The sequence below is a fragment of the Misgurnus anguillicaudatus genome, chromosome 8 (assembly GCF_027580225.2).
Source record: "Misgurnus anguillicaudatus chromosome 8, ASM2758022v2, whole genome shotgun sequence".
In the NCBI taxonomy this organism is placed as follows: Eukaryota; Metazoa; Chordata; class Actinopteri; order Cypriniformes; family Cobitidae; genus Misgurnus; species Misgurnus anguillicaudatus.
The window spans coordinates 38967146-38984465 of record NC_073344.2 but is presented as its reverse complement, the minus strand read 5'-3'; the positions used below and the strand labels follow the sequence as shown (position 1 = coordinate 38984465).

At 37.3% G+C, this 17320-nt stretch overlaps 1 protein-coding gene across 1 annotated transcript in view; it reads right to left on the bottom strand.

The window, feature by feature from the left end:
* obsl1a (obscurin like cytoskeletal adaptor 1a) overlaps positions 1 to 17109 on the bottom strand; it is a 101044-nt gene extending 83935 nt beyond the window's left edge. The window contains exons 1-2 of the mRNA XM_073870892.1: positions 16732 to 17109; positions 550 to 1741 (exon numbers count right to left, since the gene is read on the bottom strand). Coding sequence (XP_073726993.1) covers positions 550 to 1660 — 1111 coding nt within the window. The 5' untranslated portion in view covers positions 1661 to 1741; positions 16732 to 17109. The remainder of the gene's footprint in view (positions 1 to 549; positions 1742 to 16731) is intronic.
* Positions 17110 to 17320: the final 211 nt, after the last annotated feature.

Sequence of the window (17320 nt, the reverse complement as noted above, 5' to 3'; positions counted from 1 at the left end):
TCTAGTTAGGCACTTTATTTCCACTTTTTATAAAAAAATTCTTCATTTTTATTAAAAAATAAATGCCTTTTCAAAGTAACATGTGATAGGAAAGGAAGAAGAGTGAAGTCGACTTGATTGTCCCCGCTCCCCCACAAACTTGCACCCAAACTGTACTATACCAAGCATGCTTTCGTCATTAAGATGCGATTGTTTTGAAGAAAACAGAAAGTAAAGTTTTCTCTTAACACTGGTGCCCATTGTAATGTTAGGTCTTTCACAATGCCTATTATATTACTTAGTCAATAAATTGCTTGTGCCGCTTAGACATTCAAGGTTTTACGAAGGAAGATAGAGTTGGATGACTGTTGTGCAACTGACGTCTCGCCTTTGAACCACTCTTTGGTGCAAGTTGCGCTCACACTGTGCGCTCTGTACCCAACCCCACATCTGCAAGTGGGCCAGAGTGCAATTAACCAAACCGGGCACATAATTGTGAAGTATCTAATGTACTGTATGTAAGTCACAAAATCTATGTTATTAAGCAATAATAATAAAAAAAATAGTTACCTTTCACTGACAGGTGCACAGCACTCAATGTGTTTCCCAAAGCATTTGAGGCTGCACATATGTAGAGTCCTGTATCTTGCTGTTTACAGTACAGTACTTTCAAAGTGTAATACCCATCTCTATCTTCAAAGATGAGATGTCTCCGGCCCGGTGTAATAGGCTCTCCATTTTTCTTCCATACAATCTCTGGTTTGGGCTTTCCTGTTACATAACAGCGGAACTTGGCATGTTTGCCTTCTGCCACAGTAAATTTTTTAGCCTTTGCCACATTCAGGTGAGGCTCTTTGGAGTGTTTGGCCTTTGAATGCACATCTCTACTTTGATGTGGCAAGCAGTGCCCATTGCTGTAGCCATTTCTCATGCTTTCTTGCCTTTGCTCTGGAATTGGCTCCACCAATAGCACTGCTCCAGCTATTGCTTCTCCATGCTCATTGATAGCTTTGCATGTGTAGACACCTCCATCTGGGGCTCTTGTTCTGAAAATCTTTAGTTGGAACCAGCCACCATCTTGCTGACCCACATGGTAGTGAGCACTTTCATAGATCTCATTTAACTGTTTGCCATCTTTTTCCCACACAACCTCAGGCAAGGGTTTATCCCACAGCTTGCAGGAGAACGCGGCATCTTCACCACGGTCTACTCTTAGAGAAAGTGGTTTGATTAGAAAACGTGGCTTATTGTCTTGGAATGGTTTGACCTTTTGGACCAGCTCTGACTGCTGTTGCTTTATCATTTTGATTTCCTGTTCTGGTGGAAACTGTATTTCATTTTGTAGTTGGAGTGGAGCCTGTGTTTGCTGAAGCTCTTGAGCCTCTTCTTCCACTTTAAGGGTAACAGCTGCATAGGTTTCCCCAATACTGTTCTTGGCTCTGCAAATATACTGTCCAGCATCTTCCATTGTTACCCCAGAAATGTAAAGTGTGTACACTTTGGACTCTTGAGCAATGCAATAACGACCCTCAGGGAGAATAGGCTCATTCTTTCTCTCCCAAATCACATCTGGTTGGGGATCTCCACCAATCTGACATTTAAGTATGGCATCTGTCCCACATTTCACCAGAACTGGGCGTGGATAACCAAGCACACGTGGAGCACCTCCAAACACATCCATTTTTTTTACAGGCTGGGGATTGCTTTTTTAGTTACAATAGCTACTGTTTCCCAAGTTATTATTTAGATTTTTCACAAACAACTGTGGAAATAAAAAAACAAAGATTTAAATTTGCATCATTCCTTAATCTGACACAATCTAACATATTCCTGTAATGAAACAACTTACTGTAGTCATAAGCTATGAGTTATAAATAGGGATGCGCCAATATATCGGCCTATTATCTGTATCTGCAGATTTCTGACATCGGCCAATTGATTAAATGATGATTAAGGCAGATTATATCCTGGCAATCAGAAGGGACGGAAATACGCATCAGAACTTATGCTCTGTCAGGGCTCTAGACTAACTTTTTGCACTGGTTGCACTGGTGCGCCTAACATTTTTTCTTAGGTGCACCAGCACAAAAGTTAGGTGCACCCTATTTTTGGACTGCATCGGATTTATAGTTCACCCAAAAATGAAAATTCTGTCATAATTTACTCACTCTGATGTTGTTACAAACCTGTATAAATGTCTTTGTTCTGGTAAACATGAATGAAAATATTTTGAGGAATGTTTGTAACCAAACCATTCATGAGCCCCATTCACTTCCATAGTATTTTTTTTTCCTAGAAGTGAATGGGGCTCATGCTTGGTTTGGTTATTAACATTCCTCAAAATATCTTGCTTCGTGTTTATCAGAACAAATACATTTATACAGGTTTGTAACAAAATGAGGGAGAGTTAATGCTGACAGAATTGTCATTTTTGGGTGAACTGTCCCTTTAACACCGCAAGTTATGGTGGTTTAATACAGAATATAAACATGTAGGCTATTTTATAATTTTCCTTATACGAGTCATGCACAGTCCTGTTTGATAACCCGCATCCGCGCGATTAAAATAACACTTGACCCATTATCCGACATCAGCATCAATTTATTTCATACCCGCCCGTTTTACATAAAGACTGCGACAGGCCGCACCGCAAATCGTGAAGTAAGTAGAAACCTTTAAAGATCTTCATGCAGAACATTGACAGAAATAAGCACAGGACAATGACTGGACAAATATATTAACATTTAATGTGAAACTTTGTGAGGGTCGGCAGATTGACAGCTGAGCGGTCAGCAGTGTTTGAACACTCAAGCGCTGCGCTTATATTTATACCTTTTAAATTGATGATATGATTGCAGTGATTCCAAAGGGATGTCCAAAAAAACTCAAGTAGAATGTTAAATGTTTAAAGTTTAATGTATTTTTCTCGCTGCCCTGCGTAAACCCGCGCCGGTGATGGCATGAAATGCGTGATGAGATTGCATAAAAAAGTTTTTTGTGCTGCATCGGATTTGGAGCGGGTCACACAATAAATAAACTCATATAGGCTAGGCTACTTTTGAATTCGTTTTGTTAATTTGCTAATATTTAAGTTAAACACATTTCATGTAGGCTTATTTATTTTATTATTTTTTCACAAAAGAAAGATGTAATCATCACGTTCTATTCATTTTAATGCCTTTTGCGCATAAACTAAACCCTTGGGGGAATTATTTATAAATGAATCAACAACGCAAATCAAGGAATGAACTTATTTCTCTATTTAAGACAGTCTGGCAGGGCGGTGATAGCGATACAGCAAACACCGAAAAGTTTATAGGATTAGATTTGGAAATAAGATTATGAAGAAAACAGCGGTCCTGACTCCTGGCTTTTTTCTATACATTTGGCGCACGGAACGCGACTTTGCTGTTGGGTTACGTTCAAATAATTTTCTTCAAAAGAATTATGCTTTGGCTCTGACTCGATTGTAAGAGGCTCATTACCTAATTCCGTCTTCGGGTTCGGACCTGATGTGACGGGAGGTTGATGTCAGAGCATTGGTTGTGATCTTCTGACGGATCAGGCAACTTAAAGAGTAACTAAACTAGGGATGTCCCGATCGGGTTTTTTTGCCCTCGAGTCCGAGTCATTTGATTTTGAGTATCTGCCGATACCGAGTCCCGATCCGATACTTCTATAATACATAAAAAAAGAATAAAGACTGAAAAAACAGAACCAGGATGTTCCTTATGTCATGCTGCACGCGTTGCTGTTTCTGTGTGGAGTCAAAAGAGTCTAACTCTGTGCCAGCGCATAACTATAGATGTGTTAAAAAATAATGAGAATTTATATAGTATATGTACAGGGGTTAAATTGGGATTTGTTTTGTGGGGAGGCTCTGTTAGGAGAGAGGGTTCGAGGGGTAACATGTTTAATCCTGATGACAGCAAAGCCACTGGTGTGTTTCAATGACATTTTGTACATCTGATAAGATTTTATAAGTTTCAGTTTTAAAGCTGTGCCACATGTTGACCCAAACTTTAAAACCTGAACTTTAAATTATGCAAATCTATGAGTCTGACACCCTATATGCATTTGTTGCACATGTCATTATGCACAATTGATCAAACTTTGAAGGAAGTTATAAGAATCAACCTCCTTGACTAATTCTAGGCATAAGATAGGCTACCCAGACTCAATTAACAAGAAAAACAACATACTGATTCAGCAATATATCTTATAAAATAGCAGTTAAAATCCCTATAGTTAGGTCGTAATTCATTTGTATAATCAAAATACATTATTTTATTAAACTATACAATAAGTTGTATCCAGTTATCAAGTGTAATGAGATGAGTGACATGGCTAGACATACTTTAATACTTTGTTTCTAGACTTCTATTAAGTTTTTTCGACGTGGGCACCATTCTTACCTCTCTCTCTCTCTCTCTCTCTCTCTCTCATCTCTACAGTAATGTCAAATGATCCTGCGCAAATACGCATTCTTGAGGTTCTTAGTGAGATGCGGAGCTGCGTCTGAGCACATGGTGACAAAAACGATCAACGCGTCGTTTAAATGAGCGGTAAATCCACGGTTTTGTCGCGGGCTCCTTGCACGCACGAGTGTGAAGCCTATGAATGAAAACACGTCAACAGGCTTGTTCAACTTCATGCGGCGCCACAACAATCGACTGCCGGGTGATGTCAAACTACCGCGAGAGTGATCCGCGAAATCATACGGAGGAGTTTGCTTTTAAATCACTCTCGCGGAACTTTGACGTCATTCGGCTGCCGGTTCTTATGACGCCGCATGTAGTCAATCAAGCCTATACTCTTCACGTCAGTTCACACGCACCAGCGCAGCGCGTACACTGGCGCGGAGCAGAGCGAGACCTTGATGGATTTTAAACCCTGCATATGTATCCGAGTCCTGATCGGGAGGTAACGTCCGATTCCGATCGAGTCTGAAACCACGTGATCGGGGCCGATTTCCGATCACGTGATCGGATCGGGACATCCCTAAACTAAACCCTAATCCAACTTTTTTTAGTTACTGATCTGTAAGAATGATGGTTTATTAGTGCTGTTCATTGATTTTATTAAGTTTTTTGACATTTGGATATAAAGTGTTTCAATACTGCAATATATGGTGTAAAAACGTCTGAGTGCTGCCCTCTTCAGGTTGAACGGTGGCTACTGCAGTTGAATTTTCCTATTGGATGTTGGGTCCAAAAAATGACTCGTGACGTAAGCAGTTTCAAGCTTACCACGCCCTTGTTATGATCTCATCACACACTTGGTACGGGCTTAGTTCGTCCCCTCTATCTCTTTTGGGATCTGCCCACTTTTCTTGCATTTTTCAAATATTGCCAGTGGGTGGAGTCAGGCTATGACCAGGGGTTTAGTTACGCTTTAACATTCTTAACGAAAAAGTTGTCAATCGTTCTTTTCCTCTTCTCTTATCATCAGCGTCTCTCTCTCTCTCTCTCTCTGACTGGAGCGCACACGCATTTTTAAACGTACACACACGTAGATCTGGACCATGGCTTTTTCCCTCGAACTCCTGGGTTGCACCAGTGCGACCTGATATTTTTTTAAGTCGCACCATTGAGAAATTAGGTCGCATGTGCGACCAAATTGGTCGCACTCTAGAGCCCTGTGTGTGATTATTTAGAATTGGCTGACAATGACAACAGAGTTGCAGTTTGAATGCTCAGGACTACTAGGATTTGAACATGTAGATGCGATTTCCCAGACAGGGCTTAGGGCTAGTCCCAGACTTACTTAAATGTTGGCAGGGGTGCTGTAAAGGGGGGGTAAACAATGATGATTCTCGGGGCCCACGAGTAAGAGGGGGCCCAGAGAAGCCCCCAAAATTGTGGTGCTAAAAAAATATTTAATAATAAAAATTATTAACTTTAAATTATTCTATTTGCTGTTTCCTGGTATCAAAAAATGTATTTGTTTAGGAAACACAAACGTCTGTGGGCCCCTTTCCCCCCTCTCAATTGTCATAAAATGGTTCAGTCCACCCAAATTTTATAATCCAGGCAACACAGCTTGACTTCACTTATAGTGCCGGCAGAATATCAACTTGACTGACAAGGAAGTGAAAATGCCTCAAAGATCTGGAAGTCAAAAACGGAAAGAGAAAAAAGTGAGAAGTGAAAGAGGCAAAGGGTCAACATTATGTTACCCAATTTTTCACAAGAAAAGGTGGGTTTGTAAGTAGACCTAAATTGTTAGTGGACCGCCCGGCCGTGACAATGATCGTAGCTTACGGCACTTTTCTGTGCTAACGCGCACACTTTGTACACGAGGCCCCAGGTCTCTACGGTAGGATTTTTCGACAAGTAAGCACGTTTATTTATGCACGTGATTTATTTAGACAAAGTTATTGACTATGCAAATTTCAAACGGTCAAAATGACGCCTTGTTTGTTCTAGTGTTAAAGATAATTACCACACTGCAAAAAATGATTTTCAAGAAAAAAATTCTTAGTATTTTTGTCTTGTTTTCAGTAAAAATATCTAAAATTTCTTAAATAAAGATGCTTTTTCATGATGAGCAAAACGACCCAAGAAAATAAGTTTAGTTTTAGACCAAAAATATTACATTTAAGGGATTTTGTGCATAAAACAAGCAAAAAAATCTGCCAATGGAATAAGCAAAAAAATCTTGAAAATTTTTCTTAAACACTAAATTCAAGAAAAATTAGCTTACCCCATTGGCAGACTTTTTTGCTTGTTTTAAGCACAAAATCCCTTAAATGTAATATTTTTGGTCTAAAAACTAGACCCATTTTCTTGGGTCGTTTTGCTCATCAAGAGAAAGCATCCCAACTTAAGAATTTCTAGACACCTTCACTGAAAACAAGAAAAAAATACTGAGAATTTTTTTCTTGAAAATCCTTTTTTGCAATGCATAAGATTAAATGTTGCTGTTAAAATGACTACTGGTGGCCGTTCTAGTGTTAAAAGTGCATGATAAGGGAACTCAATTTTCTCCCCATGTTAGGTCAAGAAAACCCTGGAAAAAATAACAATACACAGTTTTAGTTAAACATTCAACACTGCAAAAAATGACTTTCTTACTTAGTATTTTTGTCCTGTTTTCAGCAGAAATACCCAAAAATTCACAAACCAAGATGCTTTTTCTTGATGAGCAAAATGACCTAAGTAAATGAGTCTAGTTTTAAGACAAATTAATATACAATTTAAGTGAAATTGCCCTTAAAACGAGCAAAATGATCTGCCAATGGGGTGAGAAAAAAATTGTGAAATAAGATTTCTTTTTTCTTAAACACTTAATTCAAGTAAAAATTTCTCACCCCATTGGTAAAATACCATAAAAGCGCATGATTTTATGTAAATTAATATGAAAAAAGTCTCAGCTGTGTTGGGGGCCCTGTCAAGATTCTTTTCATGGGGCCCAAAATCCTTAGCAGCGCCCCTGAATGTTGGTGTTGTCTTCATCGAAAACAGCTTTCTCTGACATATCTTAATAACAGTGTTGTGTCTCAAGATGCACACCAGTAATTGTTATTTATAAAATATGTTTGTAAAAAGTACTTAATTAACCTAATCCTGGGGCCTCATTTATAAAGCATTTTACGCACAGATTTGATCTTAGACCGTGCATACACTCAAATCCACTCCAACGCTCAGATTTATAAAACTCGTCTTTGACGTGGAAAAATACTTACTTCCACGTCAGGTTCCGACTTAAAGCAACACCAAAGAGTTTTTTTTACCTTAAAATAACGTTTCCAAAAAAGTTTCAGTGGTTCATCCACTCAAAACAGGGTGAATGGCACTTTCGCATTCGCTTTGCAGCCCTCTATTGGTCAAAACCGCACTAAAGAAGTTTCCAACCGTCGGGTAGTGGTCCTGTAGTTCGAGTGAAAACTACAAAAACTTGCTTTACGGCAGACCTACAATCCAATCAGAGCCAGTTATGCTGCAGTATTTACGACAGTGGTAATGAACAATTACGCTTCTAACCTGTAGGGGGAGCAAAGAGCAATAAGTCTTATTGCTTTAACGTACGCAAGTTTCCTTGTGGCAATATTGCAGTATTGCAGGTAGGCATATTCAAAACTTTTACAGCGTCAACATCATCTGTATTAGAGCTTAGATCGGGCCCAAAAAATCATAATCATATGTTTTAATAGTGCGCCGTGATGTTCTTAACTACAATTCGGAATTGTTTGAACTACAGAAATGTGTTCAGTAATCTTAATAAACTTATGCAACAAGGACGAAGCATGTAAATTGCGCTGTTTGTTTATTCAGAATAGAAACGTAATAAAAAAACACGCATCAATGATGCACACAGAAAATTAACAAGAATGAACTGTGAAGAAGGCCTTTATGAGAAAGCCTACTACTCCAAAATAATTTAACAAGGTTTTAGAATATATTTTAAACAAAATATGTTGGCCTATTTTGATGTAGGGCTATTCCGATGCAAAAAGGTGGCGCCCAAGCTATAGGTTCAGGAAACTATTTTTTAGCTCTTCATCTTTTCAAAAAAATATTTTAAAATATAGCAAAATTGTTTTGCGGTGTTTAACGCACATGTCAATGTTACAGAACATGTGCTTTATTGAATGAAAATAATAACTAGGGCCCTATAATTTCCGCGATCACGGAATCACGGACGGAATCGCGGAATTGGCAAATTAACACGGAATCTAGTATTAACGCGGAATTTTGCGGAATTTTAGATATTTTGAATAAAATTATGTTTTTGTGTGGGAGACGAACGTATGTCTGGGGGAAATGCAGACCGGGGGAAGTAAATCTGGGCGACACGCCCCCTCCCGTCGTTTCGGACCTCCTCCAAAACACTGAAACCATGACGAAGCGGCTCTCCACGACTCTGCTTTCGTCAGCGAAAAAATTAAGAAATTCGACGCTAAGCACTTAGTTCCGAGCAGGTCTCACATGACTTTTATGTGACCGGAGAACTGTTATTTTGGAAGTTTAGTCAACACTCTGTTCACGGTGAGCGCAAAGATACATGCACTCTCTCATCCATGTCTGTCTCACTGTACCTCTCACGGTCACGCGCTCACGCATCTGTCCAAAGTGCGAACACAAATCCTCATGTTTTTGTTCAGTTTTATGCATTTCAAGCGAGCTGAGGCAAACTAACTATCCCTCGCATTTAAAATATAATCATCTGCATCATGGCGCCGCTCTCTGTCTCTCTTTCGCTCGCACGTGCAAAGAGCTGCATGCTCATGCTGTCCTAAGTCAGATCACTATCCTGTGTATGTTTGTAAAGTTATATGCATTTCAAGCGATTGTGTATAAAATATGGATCGCGTTCCGCTGGATTGATGTGTTTAAGGCACTTCTGAAGGGACCACTGCGTTGACACCTTGTTGTAGCCTCCTGCAACAACACTTAAAACAATGCATTGAATTGAGTTGTGTGTGCGCGCGCGCGCGTGTGTATGTGCGTGTGTAAATGCATCTTTTATAGTCATTAAGTAATCCTGTTATCCAGTTTTTCCCCCAAATCATTTACATTTTAATCATTAACATTAAAGGCACTCTCTTTTTGTGACTAAAATAAAAGTAAAGGGTAAAAAATATAATTGCCAAAAATTAAAACGGATAAAACGGAATTTGCAAAAATTAAAACGGAGAAAACGGAATTTGGGAAAAAATAAAACGGAATTTGGGAAAAAATAAAACGGATTTTATAGGGCCCTAAATAACGATCAAATTTAATGATTAAAACGACGTGAAAGGAACTAAATTGTAAAGCCTCGATGTACAATAAGGGACATGAAACATTTAAGAGTGATAGGTATTTCAAAATTTAATATAAATTATTCCCATTCATCTATTTTAAAGGTGTAGTGTGTAAATTTTAGTGGCATCTAGTGGTGAGGTTGCGAATTGCAACCTACGGCTCAGTCCACTGCCCAACCCTTGCTTTTGAAATGCATAAAGAAGTTATGGTAGCCACCACTGGACAAAAATTTCATCGTCAGAGACAACTAAGTAAAAAGGTTTGTCCATTAAGGGCTTCTGTAGAAACATGGTGGCACAAAATGGCGACTTCCATTTAAGGGGACCCTCTGTGTATGTAGATTAAAACGTCTCATTCTAAGGTAATGAAAACATAACGGTTCATTATAAAAGGTCTTTATACACCACTAATAATATAGTTTTGTATATTATTTTGCATTTCTTTCAAAGGATCCTTATAAAAATTACACAGTGCACCTTTAATGTTAAACATCTGTAAATCCAATTGAATCCATATGGAATATATTCCAACAGTTTAAGATACGATCTTTGAATTTTAAAGTCGAAAATAACTTATTTTTACACAGCCGGGCAGGAGGCATGGCAAACTGAAACAAAACTTTAAAGACACAAATATTATGTTTACGTGTAAAACTATATTTAAATAAAATCTGTGAATTGAAAGGTCCACTAATAATCACCTTAACTCGAGTGTGTTAATAAAGTTTCCATGTTAGAATTTAGAAATATTAAAAAACTTAAGCAAACAACAACAAATATTTTCTTACCACTCGCCATTGTAGTAGTCTGAGAATTTGGCCTTTGATAATTTAATATTTATATGCTAATGAATTAAATTAGGGGCGTTTACAAGGAAAAGAGGCGTACGCAATTTTTTTTGTGTGTAAGCACCTTTTCTCTGACGATCATTTCAGAAATGGTCTTAGATGAAATGTAGGATAGTTCCTACGTTGCACTTTTTATGAGGCCCCTGGTTTAAAGTAATCCCTGTCTAGGAAACCACCCCAATATTTTGAAACGATTAAAAAAATCATCGGTACACTGTAAAAAAAATGCAGCATTTTTGTCAAATTTACATAATTTGTTAAGTTAAAGTAACATACAAATATAAGTTAAACTGTTTTAACTTGTTTTTATAAGTTGTCAAGTTATCACAGTTCAAAACTTAAAATTGTAGGTTGAATTGACTTGCAAAACCAATTTGTTTTAACTTGATGCTGCATCTTTTTATAGTGTAGAGGTTATTCTACAGTAGGTAATATAATATCGGTATCGACACAGAAATTTTGTATCGGTGCACCCCTGGTTATTAGTTAGGAGTTAACCAATGTTTTATTCAAGTGGTCAGGAAATCCACGGAAAAGTAAAAATACATGACATGCATATTATAAATGCACGTGATTTGACATACATACAATACTCTCTAAAGTGTACCAACTCAACCATCTGGCTATTTGCTTTGTTAAGAAAAGCCAGGCAATAAGGATACCTGCCCTTACCATTCTCTGCTCAAACTCAAACAGCTGGTGCTGTTTATCAGAAGGAAGCATTTAAAATAGTTTGCCTAAATAAAGACGCAGGAGAGCTAGCCACGTGTAAGACAAGATAAACAAGTAGTCTACCAAACAGTCAAAGCATTGGTATTCCTTACTTATTCCATAGATCATAGATCATCATAATACCGTCACTGTTAATAATATGATTTCCATGTCATATACACTAACACATATAAATTTTTTTACAACATTAAAGTCCCCTAGTGAATAGAGGGTATGCAAATGACATCACAGTCAGCGAGAGGGACTGCGGTTATGCCCACTGAGTGGCAAAAGACAGAGTGGCAGCATTTGAGTACAGAGTGACATCGGCGAAAACGCGTCGAAATGGGAAAAAGCTGTTGTGCGATAGATTGTACTAACAGATTAACAAGAATTCGGAGCTAACGTTTTACAGACTGCCAAAAAACACCAAAAGGAGAAGTAAATTTATCGTTCATGCAAATGTCCACAGACCACAGGTGGTTTGATAAGTTGCTTGGGTCACTATCAAGCAGAGGTTTTACTTTCTACTTAAAAGTATTTTCAAGTATCTGTATTTTATCTGTGTTTTTCTTTGGAAAACACATTCCAAAGCATATTATCATAATTTTTATTCTATTACATTTCATAAATACACGTGTTTATTTTATATTTAATATTTAAGTACATTAACATACTTTTACTCAAGTAAAAGTACAACATTTTTATGTAATTAGGTATTAAATAAATATTAATATGCAATATTAAGAAAAAAAGCACAGATGCTTGGAAAATGTGACTAATGTACCTAAGTATTGTCCACCTCTGCTATCAAGTCCAACTAAATTTAATTTAATCTGATAATAGTCAGTTTTACTGGCATTTTCGCAACAGCCATTTTGTTGCACGTTTTGCCACTCAACCGTGCGAGCTCTCGCATAGTCACGTGGAAAAGTGACGTCAATGCATACCCTCTATATGAAGGTTACTGCATGCTTTAATCATCCAACAACAATATTCTCTAAGATGCAGCTTATTTAAAGTAGGGATGCACCGATAGGATTTTTTTTGGCCGATACCGATACCGATTTAAGCAGACAACTTCTGGCCGATACCGATGCCGATACCGATATTAAACACTATACAACACTATACAGTTTGTCTATTAGATAGTTTATTTCTGCATCAAATTATTTTTACTGAACATGGATTGTATCTAATTAACATTCAACTGACCAACATAATAAGAGGCACAAATTAAGCTAAAACAAATATAATAAGACAACATGACAACCTTCATAGGTGGTTTTTGCTATTCAGCATTTCTTTTATTAACAACATTAACTCTTTTTTTTTTTTTTACATATAATGGATTTCTTTAATAAACATAAATAATGCCAGTGCTATTGCTTTAAACAGAGTATAAATATTGCTACTTCTAAAAAGTTGGACTTCTTGCCCCACTAAAGTGCAGTCTGTTTCTTTTATTGTCCAAGACATTTGAGCCAGCTTAACAAAGGTTTTCTGTCTGTGCTTAAGTATAGTGCACACTAGGGCTGGACCAGAATGTTCGAATATTCGTTCCGTTGGTTGACATTTCAGTTTTGAGATTCGAATATATATATATATTTTACAGCGTTAATGCAGAGCTTTTGCCAAGCAGGAAGTGCGCTTCATGCTTCAGCTCTATAGGTGGCGCAGAGAGACCAACATCCATAGCCAACAACCATCAAACGCCACCAGTAGAAGAGATCAGAAAGAGATCGCCTCAAAGCGGGCTTCCTGCTTTGGCATTCACACTAATAGTGTTGTAAATAACGTTCAGTTTTTTGAAAAAACTGATTGATTTGCTTCACAAGACATCAATATGTCACACGGAGTTATGCGGGATTACTTTTGTATTAGATATACATGTTAGATATACATGTTTAAAGTGGCGGATCGGTTGGCTTGCATGACGGAGCACTGGGGTTTCTGCAAAATATCTTCTTTATTGTTCTACTGATGAAAAACATATTGGATGGTGTAAGTGTTAGTAAATAAACTTGATTTTAAAAGTATGCTACCGTTTAATTGCAGTTTGTTGAACTTCATTCATTCGTTCATTTATTTACGTTGTTTTATTTAAATGGGCTAAGTTACCCTTTACGTTATCAGTAATTACTATGCTTCTAATTTCTTATACGGGAGTGTTTGTTTGTTAGAAAAATGTTAGGCTAACGTTACCTTATTAAAAGTTTTGCTCGTGTTTTGTTTCACTAATGCTGATCTCGCAGCACCCGTGACAGGCACGCCGCTACATACGCACACAGATTCCTGCCTTTATTAAAGAGAAAAATATGTTCAGCCCCTCCTTCCGAAGCTTTGAATATTTGATTTGATTTCTACTAGAGCTTTGAAGCTCAAAAAATGGTATTCGGAACAGCCCTAGTGCACACCCAAACATTAAATCATTTTAATTGAACATGCAATTCATTGACTTTATGCGGTTAATTAATAAACAATCGGTATCGGCCTTTCTCGTGCTATTGCCGATATGCCGATGGTTTCAAATTCATCAAAAATCGGCCGATAAATATCGGCGGCCGATGCATCGGTGCATCACTAATTTAAAGTGATAGTTCACCCAAAAATAAAAATTCTATCATGTTACAAACCTTGATACATTTCATTGTTCTGATGAACACAAAGAAAGATATTTTAAGAAATGTTTGTAACCAAATCGTTCGTGGACCCCATTTACTTCCATATTATAGAAGTGAGTGCGGTTACAAACATTTCTCAAAATATCTTCCTTTGTGTTCATCAGAACAAAGAAATTTACACAGGCTTGTAACAACATAAGGGTGAGCAAATCGCGAAAGAATTTTCATTTTTGGGTGAACTGTCCCCTTAAGGTTGCCATTCAAGTACAATGAGAAGTCCTGCAAATTTGCTACTGTTAAAGATCTCATAAAAGGAGCGGTGAATTTGTCGATTTTATTGTTTTATACTGTTGTCTGATGTCTACTTATGATGTTCGCATGGTTTTTACATTCAAAAACATCAAAATCAATAAGTAATAGGCTATTTTGTAACATGAATTAGTGGCTCTCTGGAGAAATGGTTCGTTTGAAGGGGCGGGCCGCATTGAAGACCTCAACGTAAACACCCACTGCTATGATTGGACAGCTTCATTCCCCGTCCTTACATGTGGGGAAATGTTTTAAAAACATTAATGTGATAAAAATAGCAGCCGAACACAAATATGTTTGAGCCACAAAAGATTCTGGGTGCTAAAGATGATACACATAACTGACAATACGTATATTAAAAGTAGAAACAAAACTCGACGTGACTAAATTACCATATAAAACACAGTAAGTGTGCATCAGAATCTAAACTGCGGCTAATAAATCCTTATCAATAACTTTGTATATTTCTATTGTGCTTGTGAGGTTGCTTTTACATGATAAAAATAAGCTTTGTTGAGTGTTTGACATTTCAAACACAACTCGCCTAAATTACCATATACAACACAGTAAACGGGCATCAGAATCTAAACTGCGGCTGATAAATCCTTCCTTATAACTAACTTTGTATATTTCTACCTTTAAATTACAGTCGTATTGTTAAGTGTTGTACCTTTATTAATCGTTTAATGTTTTTAGTAAATTAAAACAGTCAAACAAACATGTTTAGACACGGATGTTACAACAGGACATATCAAGCAATCTCTTCTAACAAAGCAATAGTGAAACGCAGTAACTTATATAAAGTAAAATGTCTTACTGTGTATTATACTGCTGTGTCATTGTTGTCAGATCCAATATAAGTGGTGCTTTTAATCACAGTCTCTCTGCAAATCCAGCATCGACTTCTTTACAAATGAATCCGTGTACACAACGTTAACAAACACTCCCCACACGAGCTGGAACTTCTTCAAAAGCAAACTTTATCCACGCATATTGTTATGTTCCAAGCCTCCGAATTGAAGTATTTAGCTTCTGTGTTCTTCCACAACCGAAAATGCGTTTCCATGGTATCATAACAGATCACCGCGTCAAAATAAAAGTCTCTCAGAAAAAATGTATTTAAAAGTCATTTTGGTTACATTTGTCAATCTTTAAAGACATGTTTACTTGTTGAGACACACGTGTGTCACGCGAAGCTGTGGGCGGGGCTACAAAAGTAGACCTGTCCTTTTGGTTATGGGGAGGTGTTTCAATTCTACTTTGACGTCATAGATTTCCGAATTCCACACTGGAGTGTTTAGCTGGCTTGGTGCCAAAAACGGTTATATTTCAGTAGCACGGACGTTTTCAGTTCTGAAACTTGCAGGATGTTCATTTAAGTATGATGACCTCTTATATAACAAATTATCAAGTTAAAATTGAGTTTTTGATTCACCGCTCCTTTAAATGTGAATTTGTGGCATTTAATAAGCATGGAAATGTCATCATACATGTTTACAATGTGCTTTTAGCAAATATGCTTTTAAAATGTACTGTACTGTTTTTCTTTTCTAAGAAAACAGACACATGCTGCACTGCTCAGACTTTTGTCAACATGCTTGACAGAATGAATGGGTCCAACTGACTAGCAAGAAGTAAATGGTTTGTGGCTGTATCTAAAGCCAATTAGCTATTTAATAATAAATGACAAGCCCTGCCCAAATTTCTAATACAACACTCTCAACTCATGATCTAATGGGGCTTTATGGGTGGCAAATTTTTTTTGCATTCCTTCAGCAATTATTAAATTAGCCGTGTCAAAACAGTTCAAACTTTAAAAGCCCCTGTGACATTGCAAAAAAAAAAATGTTATTAGGATAATAGGGGCTGTTAAAAACATGTCTCAAGAAACTTGTGATCTGGTCTGCTCTGTTCCGCTGTGCTCAGTCTAGAGATTTTAAAATAAGTTTTTTAGTGTTATTAATATTCATGACAAAAGCCTAAAGCTATTAAGACTTGAAAATCACAGAATGCAGAATATACTGCATATACATATAATAAAAAAGGATTCTCTGTAAGGCTGTTCAATACGTTCTTTTTCACATTTTAAATATATAGTAATGAAAGTATAATATTTACAGTGTGTACACACTTTTCTGATGTCTTAATAGTTAATCTAAAATACACTCTAAAAATATCTAATGGTGGGTTCATTCAACCCAACTGAACTGCTCGGTTAGTACAACCCATGATTGGGTAATAACAACAACAACAACTCAGGATTGCCTAATTTTTAACCCAGGTGTGTTCTGTTCAATATCTACCCAGCATGGGTTAAAAACAACCCAGCATTTTTAGAGTGTAGTTTGCCAACCTGTACATCTTTGTGTTTTGACACACAAACACAAATATGATTAAGAACTCTAAATTATCGTGCCATTCATTTGTAATGATAATAGAACATTTAAAATACAAAACAAGAACCAAACATCATCTTTAACAGCAATGCCATACATCTCCAATGTAATCTCACCTGTGTCACTTGAGCAACTGTGGCCTTAAAGTAACATCCTCTTCATTAGATTAAGAACAGATTGAGCCTTGTGTTATAGCTTCACTTGCAAGTTTGTTATATTTTGGAAACAATTTGTGAAAATGATAGGTCATCGAGAATATTCCAAAAGACAGGAACTTCTTTCCACTTGGTTAAATCCACTCAGGTTGATATCCTATTCTTTTGCGTGCTGGGTTTTGTTCTTTCAGGTTCCGGATGTGTCTATGTACTTTATAGGAATACATGTGTTTTAAGACCAGCATCTCAGTGTGACTAAGCTCACCAAAGTTCTGGTTTGCACCATTTACAAAGTATGTGTCATGGTCCCTGGACGTCCTGGGTGTCAATATTAGACCGGGACCAATAAATGCTGTCACAGCTGCCACCCTCCATACTAAATATACCCCCAGCCATCATGACGGGGGTGGAGGGTGCAAGATAAAGTCAGAGTCTCCATTCAGTGAGCTGGTAAGGCTAAATTTACACCAACAGAACACTCTAGACATACTACTGAGGCTTAAAGAGACACCGGCAAAAGACACCTAAACAGATGCAGGAGGTGTCATCC